Source organism: Schistocerca serialis, chromosome 9, assembly GCF_023864345.2.
Source record: "Schistocerca serialis cubense isolate TAMUIC-IGC-003099 chromosome 9, iqSchSeri2.2, whole genome shotgun sequence".
NCBI lineage: Eukaryota > Metazoa > Arthropoda > Insecta > Orthoptera > Acrididae > Schistocerca > Schistocerca serialis.
In genome coordinates this window covers 100,957,196-100,979,901 of record NC_064646.1, presented here as the reverse complement: position 1 = coordinate 100,979,901, position 22,706 = coordinate 100,957,196, and the positions used below count along the sequence as shown (strand labels likewise).

At 40.0% G+C, this 22,706-nt stretch overlaps 1 protein-coding gene across 2 annotated transcripts in view; it reads right to left on the bottom strand.

Annotated features, from left to right (window-relative positions):
• Positions 1-22,706, bottom strand: part of LOC126418615 (jmjC domain-containing histone demethylation protein 1) — a 130,135-nt gene that overhangs the window by 19,220 nt on the left and 88,209 nt on the right. For both annotated transcript variants that reach the window (XM_050085454.1, XM_050085455.1), the window contains exons 13-14: positions 11,154-11,581; positions 4,928-5,248 (exon numbers count right to left, since the gene is read on the bottom strand). In XM_050085454.1, the coding sequence (XP_049941411.1) occupies positions 4,928-5,248; positions 11,154-11,581 (749 nt within the window). The remainder of the gene's footprint in view (positions 1-4,927; positions 5,249-11,153; positions 11,582-22,706) is intronic.

Below are 22,706 nucleotides of genomic sequence, written 5' to 3'. Positions count from 1 at the left end.
TGGTGATTAATTGATGATAGCAAATGATGATGAAGATATTTCATTCATGCTGTAAAAGTTAAAGATGATGTTCAAGCAAGGAGACTAAGATCAATATGCACAACCTGAGTATGTTGCAGTAGGAGAGCAAATCAGCAGATTTTGACATAAGCAATTAGACACAATGAATAATACCAGTGTCTCTAGTCTGACAACAGATGGGAAATGTGAAGACATTTGCGTAAGAGAGTTGCCTTGGCTTAGGGATCAACAAGAAATCTCAACTCTTTGTTATCATCATCCAAGATGGTATTGGGTCATGTGTAACGTGAAGCTAATATCTCATGGCTGCAGTGTATGAAAAACATTGACAAAACATAATTGGATCCTCTGGTCACCAAAGTTGACAAAACCAGGAATCACCAACTTTTTTGGTATGGCAATGTTATGGAAAAAAAACACCAAGAAGATTTTAAAGTATAGTCCAGAAAGAAGCAGAACAATAGCAGGTTAAATGGGGGGCTTGCAGGAAGGGGACAGCAAAAACAGACAGAGTAGTGTTCAACATGCGAGGAACAGAACAATTTGTAAGCTCCCCAGCTGAGGGAAGGGGCAAGAGGAGAGAAACAATGGTCTCTCCCAACTGACTCACACATCAATGCACTTTTCTTTAGTTTCCTTAATCCTGCGGCGCATAGTGTCCACTACAGAGGACAGCTATGGTCGCTTCTTTGGCATTTTCAATCAGTCCTGAGGCTGCAAATGGACACAGTTCACTGCAGTGGGCACTCCCTACTGGTGTTGTGTCCTGCATGCATTTGCAGCCTCATGACTCACTGAAAATGCCAGAAAACTGACCATTATAAGTTGTCCACTGCAGTGAAATTCATGCACCACAGGGTTAAGTTTTCAAGAATATTGTGAATCAAAACAAGGAAAGTGCATTTGGCATGAACAGAACGAAACGTGGTAGCAAAGTATACAAGCAGAGGTGATGGTACAATGATAAGATGAAGTAATGGTTCAAGGATAATATGCTTTATGAAAGACTGGTCACTCCCCACTCTAAATGCTATTAGAATTTTACTTTAACATGCAGTTAACTAACTGCTGAATGTAATCAAGAACACATGAAAGAAAATGAAAAGAAATGAACTGTAAAAGCAAAAGGTGGCAGAGAAAATGTTCAGTATAAAATCTGCCTAATTAATAGTGATCAGTTTAAAAAGTAACATCATGATGTGTTTCATGGTTTAGGCCTGCAATCCTGTTCTAGCCCACCAGTCTATATCTTCCTCAGTTTTCTCAAACACATTTTACCTATCAGTCAGTGTTAAATTGCTTGCTCCTTCAAATGATATGGTTAGACACTTTGGTCTGTATTTTTTGATTTTTTTTTTTTTCCTTCTGGTGCTGAGAAGATCTTCATCTCTCTTTCTGAGGTCTATATTGTGGGTGTGAACCAGCCTACTATGATGTCTTGATTCTTCGCAGAAATTTCAATGCTCTGGCTTTAATTCAGTTTCAGTTATTAGCCTTCATGATCCATACATCTGCTGGTGAACACCTACCTTTCTGTGATGAAATTTTGAATTGGCCTGTACAGAAGATAGCCAAGACAACGAGTGACACTAATTACTGATGTAGAACAATACATTAGTACTGTGAAATGTAAAACTGTACATGTCATATTGTATGCAATCAAGGTAATGTTAATTTGATTAAAAAAGAGTGTGCAATTTCAGTGTCTTTCACATGTATTTTCTTTAAAAAGATATCCTTTTCCAGCTTTTAACGATTAATTGCATTACCAAAATATAACATTAGAAATTCAATTTCTTGTCTGACAATCACATTTGAATCATGTAAAAAAGCAATGCCAATAAAGATACCCACATAAAGTTAATATACAACTTAAACAGCTTTTATCAATTTCCCGCAAATGAGTGTGGGTTGACTTAAACCCCTTTAAAAATTAGCAGTTCAATTACACTGATGTCCAAAATTAAAGTAACAACCGGAAATTTTGCAAGGTTGTGTTTTTTTCCCACAAAACAGTATAAATATACAATAGTAAAGTGGAAACAATGTAAAGAATACAGAACATCATCAATTGCAACATGTATAACGATAGACAAAAATATTCTTAGTTTTTCTCCAACTTAACGGATTTGAACACATATTCCGACAATGTTTAATGCGCTCATTACGGAGTGTGACCACCTCTGGCACCAATACAGGCCTGACGATGATGGGACATGCTGTGAATGATGTCATCAATCTCAGGTTGAAGCAATAATTCCCATTCTTCCTACAGAGCTGCTCACAAGTCTTGGAGAATGGTCGGTGGATGCTGATGTGATGCAAGCTGTCTTCCTAGTGCATCCCAGACATGCGACCAGGCCACACCATGTGTGCAATATCTTCTGTTTCCAAAAAAACATCAACCACACATGATCTATTAGGCTGAGCAATATCATCCATCAATACGAAGTCCAGGCCCACAGCATCTTGCAACAACCGCGCATGAGAGCCCAAGATCTCCACATGGTACCACATGGTACCTGACAGCAGTTAAATCTTGTTGATTCACCAGTGCAATTTCATGAAGAGTGTTCGAGTGGTCAACATAATCCCTACCCACAGCACTATGGATCCTCCTCAATATCGGTCTCTTTCCACAATGTTTGGGTCCCGAAATCATGTTCCACGTGGCCTCCAGATGTGAATCTGTTGAGAATAACTCTCCAGACCAAATCGGTACTCATTTGTGAAAAAACATTGGTCCACCATTCGACCTTCCAGGTGGCATATTGATGGCTCCACACTAGACGTTCCCTTCTGTGATGACATGCAAGAGGTAAAGATACAGTAGCTCTCCAACAATTCTGTTCGCCTCGCTACAACACGTCCAGGGAATGCTGCAAGGTCAGATGCCAGTTGCATTGCAGTACTAAGGTGGCACTGTCATGCCCTTACAACCAAAATAACGGTTCACTCTTTCTGATGTCACACGTGATCAGCCCTGCCCTGGTCTCCTGGATACAGTTTCAGTCTCTATAAACTGTCACCTCATCCACATCAGTTTGCTACTGTCCTGCTTCCATTCTTCTTCACCACAGAGTCTGGTAGGCGTCTTCCATGTGCCATACTGCACTGTCTGTGACAGTTTACACAGCGATTGTGGATATGGGACTACTGTATTTACTCGAATCTAAGCCGCACTTAAATCTAAGCCGCACCTGAAAAATGAGACTTGAAATCAAGGAAAAAAATTTTTCCCGAATCTAAGCCGCACCTGAAATTTGAGACTCGAAATTCAAGGTGAAAGAAAAGTTTTAGGCTGCATCTCCAAATCGAAACAAAGTTGGTCCATTGTAATATGAGACACAATTTAGGTCGAATGAATGGCGATACAGCTACAGTAGTTTGGTTCGAGTCGTAAGCTTAGCAGTTAAGCTTTACCAGGTAGCCATTGCTATGTGTCAGGCGCTCCGTCCGTATTTATACAGGTACCCTTCCTTTTTCACGTGCTTTGTCTGGTTTGAATTGATTGCTTATTTTTCTTTGATCTGATAAGTGCCGTTCTCTTTGTTATAGATGTTTACGTCACTTTAAGCTGAAAATGCATTACTGTGCTGTGTCATGCATTGTTTTCGCATTCTGATAATGAGTGTTTACAACCTGTCGCCGCTCGCGGCATGACTTGTTTTGTGTGCACTACCGCAGCTAACAATAAGAAAAAAAGAGAGGAATCGTCTCATTAGCAAAACAATGGCAAGAGACTGCTATTTGTTGTTACTTACACTGCTGATTTCTTTGATAATGATCAACAAGAACCAAATAATAGACTGCGTATGGTAGAAGATGTTCTGAACAAGAGTTTAGCGAAAAATTTTCTCCGTTTGAAAATCTTTGCGGATGCCTCTTTAGTACATTACATTCTGCACAGAAATTAGAGTCATCTTAGATTTAAAAATCTAGTCAATTGCCGTGCTTCATTTCTGACTGTATCACTATTACGCATAAGAATAATACGAATATAAACATGACATGATATGTATATTCTTCCGTGTTTACTGTTGTCTCACTCTAGTTTTGTAGTTTATTAGGCAGACAGGATTTAAATGAGATAGCAGCAAACACAAAAGAATACATGGCAAAATGTTTATATTCGTATTATTCTTATGATGAAAAGAATACTGCATGTGATAACAATTCATAAAAAGTTCCTACTGGCAACCATCTCTTCTCACAGGTAGGGAAAAATTCAGAACGTAGAGTTGGCCATATTGACAAACATCCCAAACAGCCTTGCCAGTTGGATTTTCGTAGTACATTGAAATGCTGCTACATTCAAAGATGAACAATACGGAATTTGTATTTACTTCATTGGATAATGTATGAAAATGCAGTGGTCGAAACTTGGAGAAACAAGCTTTTCTTCCACTTTTTTTTTTTTTTTTTTTTTTTTTTTTTTAATTTATTTACTGACGCAGAGGTTTTGTCGCAAGTATTTATCTTTGTGCCTGCAAAGCATGCCTGTGTAGCGCTACATATATTCGACGGCAGAAGTTAGTTTTGGCGGCACCTACCAACATTTTTCAGAACTCCCGCTTACTTTGCACTCGATTCTAAGCCACAGGCGGTTTTTTGGATTACAAAAACCGGAAGAAAAGTGCGGCTTAGATTTGAGTAAATATGGTACCTTGGAAACAGTACCCCACTTGAAAAGTGCCTTAACGTCATTGCTGGCATGTTTGTCCGTTGATCGGAATGCAATCTTCCCTGCAGAACACGATTGTAATAAAATCTGTTGACAGTTTGTATGATTTTACCGTGAATCAATCACAGCATGAGGAAATAGCAGTTTGTTGCTTTGATTTTGGCCAGCAGTATATTTTATAGAACAGCCTACAATTTGATGAGAAACTGTGTTGAGACTTACCTGAGATCAAGCACAGAGAGGGGAGGACAAGTGCACGAGCGGAGAGCCGAGGCACCGGCCCAGGAACACCCTTGCAGTGACAGTTCTCGTAGCTGAGGGAGCCTCGCGATGAGCCACGCAAGATGCCGTTTTGCTGGTGGCGGTGTGGTCCAGTCGAGGTGCAATGCCTCAGGTTGCCGGCGTACGATGCCCGCCAGAAGTACACCCGAGAGATGCCGCCTCGATAAGTCGGTACGCCTCCACAGCAGAGGGTCGATGGATGCTCTGGACCACGCTCGACATACCGAGGCACACCGACCGAGATCCTCCACAGACAGAAACCTTAAATACAGAGAAAAATCTATAGTGTGTCATCAAAATGACTGCTGCTTAAGAAATGTTATCTTTTTAACATTACTGAAAGAAAACTGCTTTACAAAATCTGTTTCAATAAAAATGAAAGATGTTTTGTGTTCCTTTCTCTCTCTTAATCATTGTTGGCCTTTGTAATGTGGTAATCCCATCCTTTGCTTTAAATGTTCAGAAATGTAAAACTGTGCACTTCACAAACATAAAAATATATACTGCTGGGAAAAAATGCACCACCCCCTACAGATGTGTTCAGTGGCGCCAGATTATAATATGTGGATATCAAGCGGTTATAGTGTTAAATCATTCACATCTCACAGTCATTAACAATCGTGGTGAGAAGTTGGAGCATTAGAAAATTGCAGCGAAATGCAGGAAGATCTGCAGCGGATAGGCTCTTGGTGCAGGGAGTGACAACTGACCCTTAACAAAGACAAATGTAATGTATTGCGAATACATAGAAAGAAGGATCCTTTATTGTATGATTATATGATAGCGGAATAAACACTGGTAGCAGTTACTTCTGTAAAATATCTGGGAGTATGCGTACGGAACGATTTGAAGTGGAATGGTCATATAAAATTAATTGTTGGTAAGGCGGGTGCCAGATTCAGATTCATTGGGAAACTCCTTAGAAAATGTAGTCCATCAACAAAGGAGGTGGCTTTCAAAACACTCGTTGGACCTATACTTGAGTATTGCTCATCAGTGTGGGATCCGTACCAGGTCGGGTTGACAGAGGAGATAGAGAAGATCCAAAGAAGAGCGGTGCGTTTCGTCTCAGGGTTATTTGGTAAGCGTGATAGTGTTACGGAGATGTTTAGCAAACTCAAGTGGCAGACTCTGCAAGAGAGGTGCTCTGGATTGCGGTGTAGCTTGCTGTCCAGGTTTTGAGAGGGTGCATTTCTGGATGAGGTATCGAATATATTGCTTCCCCCTACTTATACCTCCCGAGGAGATCACGAATATAAAATTAGAGAGATTCGAGCATGCACGGAGGCTTTCCGGCAGTCGTTCTTCCCGCGAACCATACGCGACTGGAACAGGAAAGGGAGGTAAGGGCAGTGGCACGTAAAGTGCCCTCCGCCACACACCATTGGGTGGCTTGCAGAGTATAAATGTAGGTGTAGACATGGTGCTGGAGGCTTGCCAGTGCACTCTCTTGTTTTGACCCTGAAGGCAGTAATTTTGCTAAGTTTTGAGGTGAACAGTGTTTGCAACATTCATTCTAGTGTACAACCATGCCTCACCAATGAGTATATACTCTTATTGAACATCTTCAGTCATCTGAACGGAGTTGCATTGTGGGCCCATAGGAAGCTGGATGGACAACGGCAGATTGCTGCACATGCTGGGCATTGGGTATCAGGTATCGGTGGTGTGTTGCTGTTTTCGGCAGTAGTCTGTGGCACATTCCCACAACTATGGACCAGTTTCTGGATATCTACATAATAACAGATGCACATCAAGATCAATACATTGCGTGTGCAGCAATGGCTAAATGAACATTATCCAGAGAAGAGATCCGGGCATATATTGCACTTTACAAGTCATCAAGGATCACTGGGAATCATCTGCTTGCACAGGACAAAGATCACGTGAGCCTCTGGCCAGGCTACCACTTACACCATGACAACACGAAGCACGGCTACTCCAGTGCCATGAAAGATTTGACTGGAGACTGGAAAGGCATTCTGTTGCCTTCGGTGATGAGAGCAAGTTCTGTCTGTATGTGAGTAACAAACATACACTCCAGTGGTGCAGACCTGGTGAGCTGCTTATTCCAGAGTGCATCTGCTCACGACACACAGGTCTCACCACAGACTTCATCGAGTGGGGACTATCAGTTACAACTTGCTGTCACATTTGGTGTTTCTGTAGGATAAAGCAATCAGTGCCCACTACATTGCACATGTTTATTCACATGCTACTGTCCTTTCTTCAACAGGGAGATGATGTGCTTTTTCAGCAGGACAATACACGCCCACATACATCTGTGTCACAACGTACTCTTCATGGTGTACAACAACTGCCCAGGCCAGCAAGATCACCATATCTCTCACTAAATAAACAAGTGATGGACATCGTGAAGTGGGAACTTACTCATTCTCCAAAGCCTGCAAAAACCATTGCCGAACTCCAACAAAAGGTGCAAAATGCCTGGGACAATCTGTTGGTGCCTCTGTGATTATTTACATGCGAGAATACACGGCTGCGTCGCCACCAGAGAGGGGTTACACTGTGTACTGATACAAATGTTTGAGCACCCTTTACTGCGAAATGCGCATTTCATTTGATCTGGATTTGTTATCATACACTCCTACAATGATGAAATGCCAGTCACATCACTTGTTTATAAAATGACCTTGTCCTTGGGGGTTTTGCATTTTTATTTTCCGGCTGTGTAGTATCCTATGCCAACAACATCAATGAGCTGCCACTAAAATCAATCAGCTCATAAAAAGACCTGAATGTTGACAGTTAGTGGAAATATGACACGGAATGATCATGTAGGTTCAACTGTATGTATACTACTTTGTTGGTAGGATACTGTAAAAATAAGATTAGTCTACAGAAGAGATTGCTGGCAGAACACTCATGGACCCCATCCTAGGATATTGTTCAAATGTGTAGGATCTATACCACATACAACTAACAGGGGATACTGAATGTATATAAACGAGGGTAGCATGAATGGCCATAGACTTGTCTGACGTGCAAAAATGTGTTACAGAAATGACATAAGCCTGCAATGGCGGATGCTTGAAGACAGATGTCAGTTATTCCACGAAGGTCTTCTTACAAAGCTTCCAGAAACAGAATTACGTGAGGAATCGAGAAATATATATATAGTTTGTTCACAAAGAGAAGAATGAGAGCTCCCTGTTTCGGATCGGCAAAAGTCTGTCAACTTCAGCCTGCACAAGTTTTCATGTTTTGTGTCCAGCACAGCCAACCTCAATGGCTTACTCCAAAACCTTCTATATGTAGCCAATACAAGGTGACTGTCGTACAGTGTTGCGCTGTGATACAAATCAGTATACTTCTTGATGAGCTGATGAGATGAGCAATGATGTGCCCAGGAGCCCTGTGAGAAAACTCAGAATTTTTGCAAAGATAATCTCGGTCCAACAGTGATTGTAAACTGCCTTCCCCTTTGCCTGAATTACTTTGAAATTGTCATTTTGTTTGTGTTTATTTATTGTAGAAGCTCCTGGTACTATTTCCCTTACAAAGAGAGGTCTCCAGAGTGGCGGCAACTTTTTGAAACCGCACATGTGGCAGAGTTAATTACGGTTCCAGGTATTATATTACACCTTCAAATCATTTACCTTTTGTGGGCCTCTGTTTCTGAGTAATCAACAACAATGCATTTCCTGTTATTCACTTAATGACTGAAGCTGCAATAACATTGATTTCTGAACCCCCTCTCTAGCTTAGGGTTTGTTAGTTGGCTGGTATGCTCAAGGTAGTGGAACTAATCCTGAGCCACATGGGATTTTTTTTTTTTTACATCTTCATAGAAATTACTTATTATTTTTATTCAATTAATTGTGGCTGCACTGTGAATATGATTCTCCCAAATCTTCCTCCAAAGGCAGTCACTGTGATGGATAATACTCCAAATGTAACAGACAAGTGGACAGACACAGTATGATACCTAAGTGAGGAAGTTGTAATTACTGTAAAAGAGGTGTCTTGCCTGCAATTAGAACATGAGGAGGCAGGCTCTATTTTCTTTAATTCAAGAACACAGACCAGTTAAAAAGGCATGTAGTCAACCGAAATGTCTGAAGATATAGGCCACAAGGTTGTCTACTTGCTGTCATATAGCTGTGATGGAAGTACAGTACAGTTGGCACAGTCAAAAGTGAAAAAGTTGTTTAGGGCGTACAACATTTCATGGGAAATGCCCAATGACAATACCCTTAAGACTCCCAGTGGATCCCTTACGTGAGTAATTGCTGACAACTGGGAAGGGTACTGCAGATAGATCCACCAAGAGGAAGAAGACTACTGGATGTGTGACGGATTCGTTGAACTCCCCAAGAGACAAAATCATTACTGATACTGCACTATCAATAAGATAACAGCGACAATGATAATACATTATGCAGAAATGAGGAATACAATGAGACTGATTCTAGGTGACTAGTGTGTGCTTACAACTAATTGTTACATATGTTAATAAATGATCAAAATTTTAATACTTCTTTGTATTGCCGCAATGTAAGTTTTACTATTTGTTCTTTTGAATTTTGAACTGTCGATGAGAACTGATATGGAATTAGTAGCAACAAGCACCAACATTCAACAGGAAAATATCAATTTCGTTTCCTCGAAGCCTCTAAACTCTTTTTATACCCCTGTCTCAGTTTTTACTTACATAGACACACAATACATAGCAGATGACAGTTGGTACAGTGGCCAGAAGATGGTACTATCAATGCTGCTTGGAGCATAAACTGATGTGTCAGTCCAAATGTAGTGCCAGCACTGTCTAAAGTAAGCATGGCTAGTTCCCCCCACACTGTCCCTCACCCCTCTGCAGCCGAAATGCCAGCAGGCGGTGAGCAGAGCTCGCTTCCTCTGCTCCCCGCACACTGGTCAGAATTCGTTCATCTCCTTGTGAACAGATTATACCACAGCCACCTAGATAATTCTCCAGTCGGGACTGCAAGATATAATCAGACATTTCAGTGCACTGCATTTAATAAGTGAAACAGGTACAAAAACTCGAATATGTTGTACAATGGAAAGTAACCCATCACACACTCTACAGTGGTTTACAGTGTAGGGATGTGGATGAAATGCAGCAATTATCTCTTTTGCATCATCTGCTATGACAAGTTTACTTTCATAGTGTGAATGCAAATACTTGGTGCTAAAAATATTGAGCTGTGGGAGTCAGCTGAGAGCTCATGAATGTGGTTTTGGGGTCTCGTGGACTCAAAAAAATTGTTCAAATGGCTCTGAGCACTATGGGACTTAACATCTAAGGTCATCAGTCCCCTAGAACTTAGAACTACTTAAACCTAACTAACCTAAGGACATCAACAACAGCCAGTCATCACGAGGCAGAGAAAATCCCTGACCCCGCCGGGAATCGAACCCGGGAACCCGGGCGCGGGAAGCGAGACCGCTACCGCACGACCACGAGCTGCGGACTCTCGTGTGGACTCACATCACTGCTGTTGTCAGATTGAAAGGAAGTGTCACAAACTACTAGAACATGTTGTTCATGAAGCTATTACTAAACTGCACACCACACTGCACCTACCATAGTTCTACTGCCTTAACCTTTACACTGGGAACTGAGAAGTTTGTGAAAGTTATGAGAGAGCTACTGGCAGATTTAAACAGTGAGTTTGGACCACATAGAACTTTAAAAAATCTCTTTATTTCAGTGCAGCAAGCCATTTTAATATTTTCAGGTAGTATCAAGGATAAGATAACATGCTTCACAGCGTTCCACTGCCAATTTCTCTGTCTTGATCTATCTACTGACCCCCGATGCTGACTTCGTTTTATTTTCTGCAAGCTGTTATTCACTTTTGCAAATGAAGTAGCTGCTGGTTGCTAAAGTTCATATGTTTTAGTCATTTTCAGGAAACACAATGCTGTTTCATATCTCATAAATTGTTAATTGTTATATCAGATTTGTGCTTGTGTGAAAGTTTGTGTGTTTTCTACTTCAGAAGAAGGCTTTTTGACCAAAAGTTAAAATGTATAGCATTCTCCACCTATCTATGAATCAGCGCCTCCTCTATATGGTGAATAGCAAACTATCCTTTTCATAATATTGTTCTTAACTGTCATACACTTTTTAAAAACAAAAACAAAATACTATCACTAACAAACAGCTTTTATCACATACCTGAAAACTTGTACAAGTGCAGCTGGATCTAATATAGGGTTCGTAATAGGTGCAACGTGGGGTGGTGGCGGCGTTGGTCGAACTACGTGGGTAGGTTTGCGTAACTGCTTTGTGGAGTTGGCCGACAGTTGATGGGCAAGCTGTGTGCGAAGGGCGAGCTTTCGCGGTTCAGAGGAGGCCGAAAGAGGGGATGGAGGTGGGACGGATCGCGAAGGGGGTGGCTGATCCGCTCCATCTGATGTTGAACCCCGTCCTCCTCCTCCTCCTCCTCCTCCTCCTCCTCCTCCACCATCACCACCGCCGCCGCCTCCTGCATCTTGCGGTTCACCTTCTGAGGGAGACTGTTGAGGTTTCCCTCCTGTCTCAGGTCCTCCTTCCCTTTTATCATTTTTCTCTTGTTGGTGCCCGTCACCATTTAATGACTCTTCCTGCAAGAAAATATTACACTAAATGTCACATTACTTACAAGCACAGTCAGACTGAGCCACATGAGCTCAAATACCAAATTGTACAACTTAATTACCCCTAATCTCTGCAAATTGCAGAGACTGAGAATAAATTGGGGGAAAACTTATCTTTATATTACTAACAGTTTTACTTACTTACCTCATGGTTCCTCTCAACCCACCAACATTACCCCATCTTAACTTTGCCCAGTGGAACACAACCACACATTTCACAATATTCCTAAAATTGAATGAATACAAAATTGCAGCAGTTTTCTATACAAAATTTAAATAAGGATGTTTATCTATATCAGTGATCAAACATTTTTGTGCTTTTACTACCATTTAATTCCAGCACGTTTTCATGAAAAATAAGTAAGTGGCTGCAGAAATGGTAATTCAATCATATAGTCTGTATTAGAACAAGAAATTCAATAAAAACTCTCTGGAGAAAAGTAGGATATATTTTTAAAGTAGCAAACATTAACAACACAATAAAACCCCATTGTCTGTGTGTGTGTGTGTGTGTGTGTGTGTGTGTGTGTGTGTGTGTGCACGCGCACATGCACATGAACAAGTGTGCTACTAGCAAGAATCTTGGTCAGGTTCTTTATCAGACTCTAGGTCCACTGTTGACAAGAAGTATTGAGATTCATAAGTCAACTAATTTATTCACTATCTTCCCTACGTACATAAAACAATATTGCATGCAAACAGGCACGCATACAAAAAACCAAGGGGAAGAATATTCATCAACTCCAAAATAAGCTGCTTTGACATTCACCTACAGCAAGCACTGTACTAAAAGCATTATGTGGTGTTAGTTCTGTAGATTCTTCCACCACCCTACATAGTCCTCATAACTGACAGTGAAGAATGCCAAGGGACTGTATTAGTTGTGAGCAGATAAATGAGGATTCACCACTTTCTATAAATGACTCAAATTCTCTCTCTCTCTCTCTCTCTCTCTCTCTCTCTCTCTCTCTGTTACACGGCACACCAACCAGCTGTTCTTCCTCCTGGTAACTGACATGGCATCCTAAATGTGGGAACACTTTCTCCTTCTGACAAGAGCCCTGAGGTGTTGACTACTGCAGACAAGATCCAGAGTCAGCAGGAACCACTTTACCTGCTGGGACTGGAGCTGATCTTCCTGCAAAGTCTGGACTGAAGAGACTGGCTGACACTAAGGGTCTCAATGTGATATGGGTGATAGAAACTCTCAAGGAAATAGCAGTCAGGTCAGGAAGGGAGATCAGTGTGGACTCACTACATTTGCTGAGGGGATTTCTTGTGACATATGGACAAGACACTATTGGTAGCTGCAAAATGCAATGGAAGAAGCAGGTTGCAAATGGTTCACGTTTACACCCAAGATACTCGTCACTGGGATTCAGAGCCCATCCTTCGCTCATCTTTGTAGCCAGCTTAAATGGTGACGACTGCTACTCACAAACACAAGGTAAAAACATAGCTTACAAGTTGCAGTGTCATAATTGGGACACACTGCCGTTCTCAGGTTTTCAAATGCTCCGTCAGTTCTGTGACGATCTGGAATACCGATTTCTTAGCCTGTACTATCAGGTGAATAATTTTTCATTCCCCTTGACTAGGGCAGGAGTGCATTACACACATGAAGCAACTTCTCTTGTAGGAGAAATCAAGATAATTCAGCAGAAGATAAGCACAAAACATGAATCAAATTTAGTATTCGGATGTTTCTATAACACACCAGCATCAAGGATTGGAGCACTAGGAAGTGTGGAAAACACCATGTATAAATTTTCTGATTGCGCATCAGTGATAGTGCAGATGAGATTCTGCCAGCTATAGACTGGGAGATACACAAGCTCAGAAATAGAGGAAACAAAAACGATTCTTGTGATTTTCTACATATATTCTGAATATTATCTGAACAGTTGGATCACAAACTCATTCACAAGGGGAAAAAATATTATACCTGCTTACAACATACTTTCTCAAACTTCTTGATTCAGTCAGTGTTGGGATGGAATCAGTGATTATACAGCTGCACCACGGACCACTCAAACTTATACAAAAGGAAGGTAGGAAGGTATATATGTTTAACCAGGGTGACAAGAAACTAACTCGAAACTACCTCAGACATCAATGGCAAACATCTGTCTCTAAGGAGGAGTTATGGACAACTGCAGCTTAATGTGGAAATTAGATCAAGAAGCAACTATACTAGGCATGAAACTCATGCAGAACAATACAGATACCTAGCACCTGATGATTACTAGGCCTAAAATCAAATGTGATTTCACTTGATCATTTTTAACTTTGGAGGAACTTGGTTCATTTTGAGCTACACCTAGAATATAAACAGCATGTCATAAAAAAGAATTTTACGTCAGTTGGGTGACAGTCAGTCTGTCAAAAGCGACATGTCAGGGAATCCGCACCAGCTCCACACGGAAGCCCAGGAACCAGTCCATAAAAACCATCCTAATAAAGGGCCTAACTCTCCAAAGACAAGCAGGTTCAGCTGTTGGACACCAGAAAAAACCGTGTGCTGCTGGCCCTGAGGAACTACATAGTGCTGCAAAAGTGTTTGTGCAACGATACTGAAACCAGCATCTGAGCTGGTCAGATCTGCCCACTGTCGAGTCCACATCACCCAAATACAAGTGCTTTGTGTCAGCAACAGTCCTCTCCTCATACCGGACAAGTTGCTGTAACGAATATTTGTGTGTTACATCTGCCAAACATTTCTGCTGGTAGTGTGTGACTGTTACTCCATAAAAGAAATGAGGTAGTCCACATACAACTTTTATTCATGCAGTTAGCTAAAGACCTCAGATACAAACAGGGGTCAACAACTCAAATCACTAACCACATCATTTAATTGCAGGTCTGTTGTGCTCGTACCATCTCTCCTACCTCCTCTGACAAGTCACTACCGAGGAAGCTTTACCTCTTATCACACATTTTCTGTCGGACCACACCATTTATACATCGATTAGATAGTCATCAAACAACTTAATCAATGAAAGCCATGCAGTCTTTCCTGTGGGTTAATTGTGGCCTAAAGAACTCTTGGGTAGTAGAGAATCTCAAGGTATATGGCCTGATGCTTCAAGTGGCTGTACTAGTGAGCCCCCCGTTTTAATTTCAATATCTGGCTTCTATTACACTAAAGGTGTTTCACTATTCATGTAACAAGTATTCTCTTCCACTCAGCTTCTACCAACAATAATTGGGCTCCAACAATCTTAATAATTACCCTGACATTAGGAAGGATTTGTAGAACTCAACACCAATCATCTAGACTTCTTTTCACTAATGTAATCCAAACTATTCCAATGGTAGTGAAAAAACAACATTAAGTTTCTCATTCCAATACATTTTTCACAACAGTACAGCATAAGTTACACAATGTAGCCACCACATTTATCTAATGTTTTGGGATGATGTTTACAACAGTTGAAAGCAGGAGCTGGATTGTACATATTCTAAAAGTATTTGTAACATTGTTTAAATTTTCTTTGAAACAAGTCAAAACACTTGACTGTAATCAGCCAAGTATTAAAACATACAAAGTGATAATTTCATCTCATATAACAAGAAGCACTATCATTACAGGTCAATCTCCTCAAGCTCCAAAAGTTATTTTGTAGTACTCTTGTAATTTTCTCTCTTTTATCTGCTGCTGTGACAGACTTTTTCTTTCATAACTCTAAATATGAAGCTCACAATCAGTCTCTAAATTCAGTATCTATTTATAACTGGTATAAAGTCACTGTCATGAAATTAATATCTTTTTAAAAGGATTATATTTAAAACATTGCTTTGTTGTAATTTTATAGATTTTATTTTAAATAGAGCCAAAACTGTTTATGGATTTAGATCGGTTAATTCAGTCGTTCTCAGATGTATTCTTTGTCGTATGTCCCATTCATTAGAATGATATTTTAACAGTCTAATGCCATCATACACAACAAAAATGCATAAGAATGACTTAATAAATTGAAGATAAACTCTTAAAATCAGTTTAATGTACTTTATGGGTACTGTAGGTCACTGTGGCTGTATTTTGATTGACTGCAAATAAAGGTAACAGTGACCAGACACTTATGATATTTTTTTTTTACTTCCACTAATTAGTTTTCAAACCTTTTCAGGCTCACCTTCAAATGGGGTAAGCAAAAGTTACAGTCATAATTGCAATATAATGCTGGATATTGGTTTGCGGCGTATGCCCCTGAGTCGCTGACTATCATAAATAAAGTCAATACTTTTAATAATCCGCTAGAAGTAACTTCATAGCCAACAGAATCCCCACTTTCTAGTGACAAAATTAGTTTTGTAATCTCCTGACAGGTTAGCCTTTTGAAGCTGTCTGTTATGCAATATCTGCTGAAGTAAATTTAATGCAATGGTATTTATTGATTTATTAAAAATGCAATGTTTGCTGCTACTATCAAACGATAGCTAAATTTTTATCTTCACTCTCTGCTTTATCTTTTCTCACTGTTCTTCCTGTATTTTTCCTCTGCAGTCTGAATCTAACTGGTTAGTATACTGTACTGTTAACATTTGAACATCATTGTCACACTGACTATTACTTTTACATCTACATCATCAATAGTAGCTGTGCCTCGAACCAAATCACCAATGGCTGTTGCAGTATGTTCTTCAATCCTTGATGGGAATTTTATGATGGGAAACAATCTAAAGCCAAACAAGTACTCCTTGACCAATGCTATCTGACAGAAAATCAGTACTAAAGCTTCGAAAACAGAGATTCGCAAATTAAGTTTACATAACCGTATTAAAACCATCTAGCTGCTTTATGAAGCTTTAGATATTTATTTCTGGTAGCCTTAAAACGGCTTATACTACTAAATTGTTACTTTCCTGATTCACTATTAAATAACTGAAGCCTGCATTCTGTTAACTCTTGGTTGGAAGGGGGAAAATAAAAAGTTTCCCACATGGATCACACACACATTCCCAACATTTTCTTCCACTCCTAATAATGTATAAAGATGTATTAGAGGGAGAGGGGGGAGGGGGAGAGGGAGGGAAGGAAGGAGGAGCTGAATAGATTAGTTTGGCATATCACATGACTGCTCAGTTATCAGATCTTGCAAAGCCAAGTGCTAGATAGGAACCACACAATATTAGTGCATTTGATCAAGGCCAGATTATAGGTGCCCAACATCTGGGACAGCACTAGGCTTTTCTTGTACTACCATCAACAGACTGTATTGTGAGTTTCTTGATTCAAAAAACTGCACAAGGGCTGTAAGCCGTGGGCAACGACAAATCAACAGAAGTTTTTGCTATGAAAAATTATGGATTATAATTGTGGATAAATGGGCAACAGCACCACAGATCACTACTAATCCAATTCTAGGACAACTGGTGGCTAGCCAAATTGTCTGGAAAAACCTCCTTGTTATGGTGTATATAATCCACTGTCCCAAACATCCACCTCTGCTCACTGTACACCGCAAAAGAAGACATTAACATGGGCATTGACATTACCACAGGTGTTTTGTGCTTGCACATGGAACACTTCTCAGGCAGTTTGTGGAGGTATTCTCTTATGGCAGAAGTGTATATGGGTTGAATAAGGTCCCCGATACATCTGTCATTATGTCTCGTAGGCGAACAAACAGAAATCTATTGTATGATCATTTACATCTTTTTATTTGGCTACAGCATCCACCTTACAGGTAAACTGTTAATTCAGCAAGACAATGCACCACCACTTTATTACCTTCAAATTGTCTTGTAATGATTTAAAGAACATTCCATGGACACGAGGGTGCTTGTCGCATCCCCCAAATCACCTGACCTCAATGCTACTGAGCACATCTGGAATGCTATTACAGTGAAATTTGTCCAGCCATTCCTCTCAGGCTTTGGGACATGTTAAAATCAAACAATGGAAAATCCAGGATGGAATGTAACAATATTATGAAAAGGAAAGTTGCTACTCACCATATAGCAGAGATGCTGAGTCCCAGAGAGGCACAACAAAAAGACTGTCACAAATAAAGCTTTTGGCCAGTAACGTCTTTGTCAAAAATAATTGATAGACACACATACACACACTCACATAAACACAACTCACACACACAACTGCAGTTTGTGGAGTGTGTGTATGTGTGTCTGTCATCTATTTTTGATGAAGGCCTTATTGGCCAAAAGCTTTATTTGTGACAGACTTTTTGTTGTCCCTATCTGCGACTCAGCCTCTCTGCTATTTGAGACTGGTTAACTTTTTGTAGATAAGTATGGTCTCCTGACATTTTGTGTGTCTTGTGGAATCCAAGTAACATTTCACAGGGGGGGGGGGGGGTCAAAGAGGGGCAAAGGGAGCCCCACACCACTAGGTAGCTGTGCCAATTCAACTACTCATGCTTGCATAAAATGTGACTGTCACTATTCTTCTCTGAACTACTTGTGACTGTTGTGACTGCATACAATGTGAATGTCACTATCCCTTTCTGAAAGAAAGGGAGACTATAGAAGCACTACCTCTATTAATGAAAATTCCTCAATTACAAGAAAAGCTAAGACAGAAGAGACCAAATGCCTACTTACTCTCAGTCTATGAAAGAGTATATTTTGTTCAAAAACAAAACTATAAATGAGTAAGTTAACAAGCCAATGACTTTGCTAATTCTTTCGCTGCTCCTGATGAATTAACTACAGTCAGATGCTTTCAGTAAACCCCCTAATGTTATAACATGACTGGGATACGAACTGTTATTTAAATGTTCACTGCTAACGTCTGTACAATGCTGTATGCCTTCCGTGCACAATCACAATGGATGGCTGTAGTAGCTAACCAGTGCTTTACCAATTACTCCAATGTAGTGCAGCTGAAAGCTAGAGAGTGGATTGTGTTTTGTATAATATGTTACTACAACTGTTCATATATTAGTGTTTGTGATGATCATCATGATGTGCAATCAAAGGAAAGTTGTCGGAAGGTAAGTTAGAGCTGAAAGTATACAGCTGAGGAGATCTTCTCTCTGCTAATGAATGTCGACTTAGAGTTTTCTTCCAATTCTGATGTCAAAATGTCTTCTTGTATTGAGCACTGAGTCTTCTTCTGAATAATATCACACAAAGAAATGTGACGAAATAAAAATTTTACTTAAATGTTCAATTTTGTTTCAGTCTTACAACAATGCAGTTTTACGGTGTCTTTCAATAATATGCTTTATTACATGATCTGTCCAGTTTGTGATTAAAACTGGGAAGAGTGAGTGGTGAACATAAGACAGTAAAAATATTACATGGAGAACGCTCACAAAACAAATTATTGTGTTGAATAAGGGTGCATGTATAATATAATAGAGCCCCCGCTGGTGAACACTGCTGTTTTACATACTGGACCTCATGCTTGGAATGTACTACTGGAAAGTATGCAATGGAAGGATTAAACGTAATACAGTACATTTCTGCAGCTTCGGCAATAAAGCAAACAACGCATTTCATCAATATTGTCTATGGCTGCAGGGGAGAAACTGTAACAGATGGGAGCACTGTATCAATCCATGAAATGTAATTAGATGACCAAATTAATAAATGCATTCTCCACAAGCAGCACATATTAAGGTTTGAGTTCTGGTCTGACATGCATGTGGTATTACCACGTTCTGGAGCTCAATGGACAGGTAGTTTTTAAAGGTTCAGCTGCTGGTAAGAAACTAAAATCATCACCATTTATTAAAATTAATTATAGCATATTATGAAAATTAATTTAATGAAATGAGGGAATCTCTTTCCATTCAAAACTGATTGTCTTTGCTTTTCCAGACTTGCCACGTGCAGTCACAGAACATCATCTACATTCTGTCTCCTCATTCATGTCTCGGCAACTAGCTCATTCTTTTCAGCCACCCTTAATAATTACACTTCCTCCTACGTGTATGGAACATACATGTTCCAAAGGTAAGAATTGTATTTCCTATTAATGATGTTGTTGTTGTGGTCTTCAGTACTGAGACTGGTTTGATGCAGCTCTCCATGCTACTATATCCTGTGCAAGCCTCTTCATCTCCCAGTACCTACTGCAACCTACATCCTTCTGAATCTGCTTAGTGTATTCATCTCTTGGTCTCCCTCTACGATTTTTACCCTCCACGCTGCCCTCCAATACTAAATTGGTGATCCCTTGATGCCTCAGAACATGTCCTACCAACCGATCCCTTCATCTGGTCAAGTTGTGCCACAAACTTCTCTTCTCCCCAATCCTATTCAATACTTTCTCATTAGTTATGTGATCTACCCATCTAATCTTCAGCATTCTTCTGTAGCACCACATTTCGAAAGCTTCTATTCTCTTCTTGTCCAAACTATTTATCGTCCATGTTTCACTTCCATACATGGCTACACTCCATACGAATATTTTCAGAAATGACTTCCTGACACTTAAATCTATACTGGATGTTAACAAATTTCTCTTCTTCAGAAACACTTTCCTTGCCATTGCCAGTCTACATTTTATATCCTCTCTACTTCGACCATCATCAGTTATTTTGCTCCCCAAACAGCAAAACTCCTTTACTACTTTAAGTGTCTCATTTCCTAATCTAATTCCCTCAGCATCACCCAACTTAATTCGACTACATTCCATTATCCTTGTTTTGCTTTTGTTGATGTTCATCTTATATCCTCCTTTCAAGACACTGTCCATTCCGTTCAAGTGCTCTTCCAAGTCCTTTGCTGTCTCTGACAGAATTACAATGTCATCGGCGAACCTCAAAGTTTTTATTTCTTCTCCATGAATTTTAATACCTACTCCGAATTTTTCTTTTGTTTCCTTTACTGCTTGCTCAATATACAGATTGAACAACATCGGGGAGAGGCTACAACCCTGTCTTACTCCCTTCCCAACCACTGCTTCCCTTTCATGTCCCTCGACTCTTATAACTGCCATCTGGTTTCTGTACAAACTGTAAATAGATTTTTGCTCCCTTTAGAATTTGAAAGAGAGTATTCCAGTCAACATTGTCAAAAGCTTTCTCTAAGTCTACAAATGCTAGAAACGTAGGTTTGCCTTTCCTCAATCTTTCTTCTAAGATAAGTCGTAAGGTCAGTATTGCCTCACGTGTTCCAGTGTTTCTACGGAATCCAAACTGATCTTCCCCGAGGTTGGCTTCTACTAGTTTTTCCATTCGTCTGTAAAGAATTCGTGTTAGTATTTTGCAGCTGTGACTTATTAAGCTGATAGTTCGGTAATTTTCACATCTGTCAACACCTGCTTTCTTTGGGATTGGAATTATTATATTCTTCTTGAAGTCTGAGGGTATTTCGCCTGTTTCATACATCTTGCTCACCAGATGGTAGAGTTTTGTCAGGACTGGCTCTCCCAAGGCTGTCAGTAGTTCCAATGGAATGTTGTCTACTCCGGGGGCCTTGTTTCGACTCAGGTCTTTCAGTGCTCTGTCAAACTCTTCACGCAGTATCATATCTCCCATTTCATCTTCATCTACATCCTCTTCCATTTCCATAATATTGTCCTCAAGTACATCGCCCTTGTATAGACCCCCTATATACTCCTTCCACCTTTCTGCTTTCCCTTCTTTGCTTAGAACTGGGTTTCCATCTGAGCTCTTGATATTAATGATACTTGGAATTAATGCTCCTGAAGGTCAGTACGAAGGACCCATTTTGCCTCATCCTGAATTTCACTCTACCTTTTGTACATTTCTCTCACCACAGGAGTTACTTAACTTCTGTATTCTGGAAACTGTCGCATGTTCTCATTTAATTTCTTCTAGACATTACCTGATGCCAACATTTCTTCCTAGTCTTTCAGTTACTTACATTAATATATGGGACCTCCACTTTGTTGCACTTCATATTACACTGAGTTTTCAGCTGTATAATTTTTTCACCAACACAAATCCCCTATAATCATTTACATTCCAGCAATTAATATGTTGTTCTTAGTTTCACAAGATTATCATCAAAACATAAAGTCAACATGCTCTTAAATTTCAGAAGTATATTGTGATAGTATTATTTGATGATATGACAAATGGCTACCAATTTCTTGTTTTAATAAATTATGGTTTGTAATGCAACAACATGTCAGAACACATGATAATCACTGATACTTTGCTGTGCCATCACGATCACAGAACTGTTCGAGATATGCAAAAATGATGTGACCAACAGATATTACTGAGCGGGTTAAAAGAAGAGAGTTTTCTATATCACATAGAATTCTTTTTCCCACTTCAAATGCTACAATACTTTTCTAGTTCACCGTCTCCTCGTACACCCTCCCTCCGAGCTATAACATTAAAACATTTAGACAAAAAGTATGGCATAGAGAACAATTTACTACAGGCCATATTGGTTTCAGAAGGAAAGCTTCCTGTGCCGTGGTGTAGTATTTGAGCGCACACAACTAGATATGTATCCTAATCTGGCATGTAGTTTAATCTGGCAAGTAGTTTAATCTGTCATTATTAATTCCTACACATACTCCAACACAGGTATTAACCCCCACCCTCTCCCAAGTTTTGGAGTTATCCGTCATCCAGTGCCTGAGTTCTTGTCTCTCATATCTTCTCTCAGAGGTCATTGTTCTGCGAGGTCACCAAACACATTTCTAAAAAATCTTCAGAGGTAAGGGAGAGATACTGGCAAAATGAAAATTGGTGCAAAGACTTGGGTATGCACAAACAACTTAGATGGTGGAGCACCATTTGTGAGGAGCACACATCAGGAACAAGTCACAGTCCAGTCACAATATGTCAAGTTAGTTCAAGCACATTTAGACACCTACACCTTAACACCCTTAGAACAATGCATACCTCTCTCTTACAAACAGGTGCCTGGGACGACTCACCCCCTTAGCAAATCTGATTCCACTCGCTAAGACATTTGTACAAGGTTTAGTTGAACTTCCAAGCGAAAAGTTTTTACGTCACCACTTTAACCTCTATGGGTCTCTTAAATGCATAATACTGCTCTGCAGATATTTACAAAAGAAAGAAATGCAAAAAAGTGCAGAAAATACACAAATACAGCAATATAAGTCACTTAGGAATGAAATAAACAAGAAATGCATGGTGGACCAGGGGATCAAGTAGAAGAGTCAGAGCTC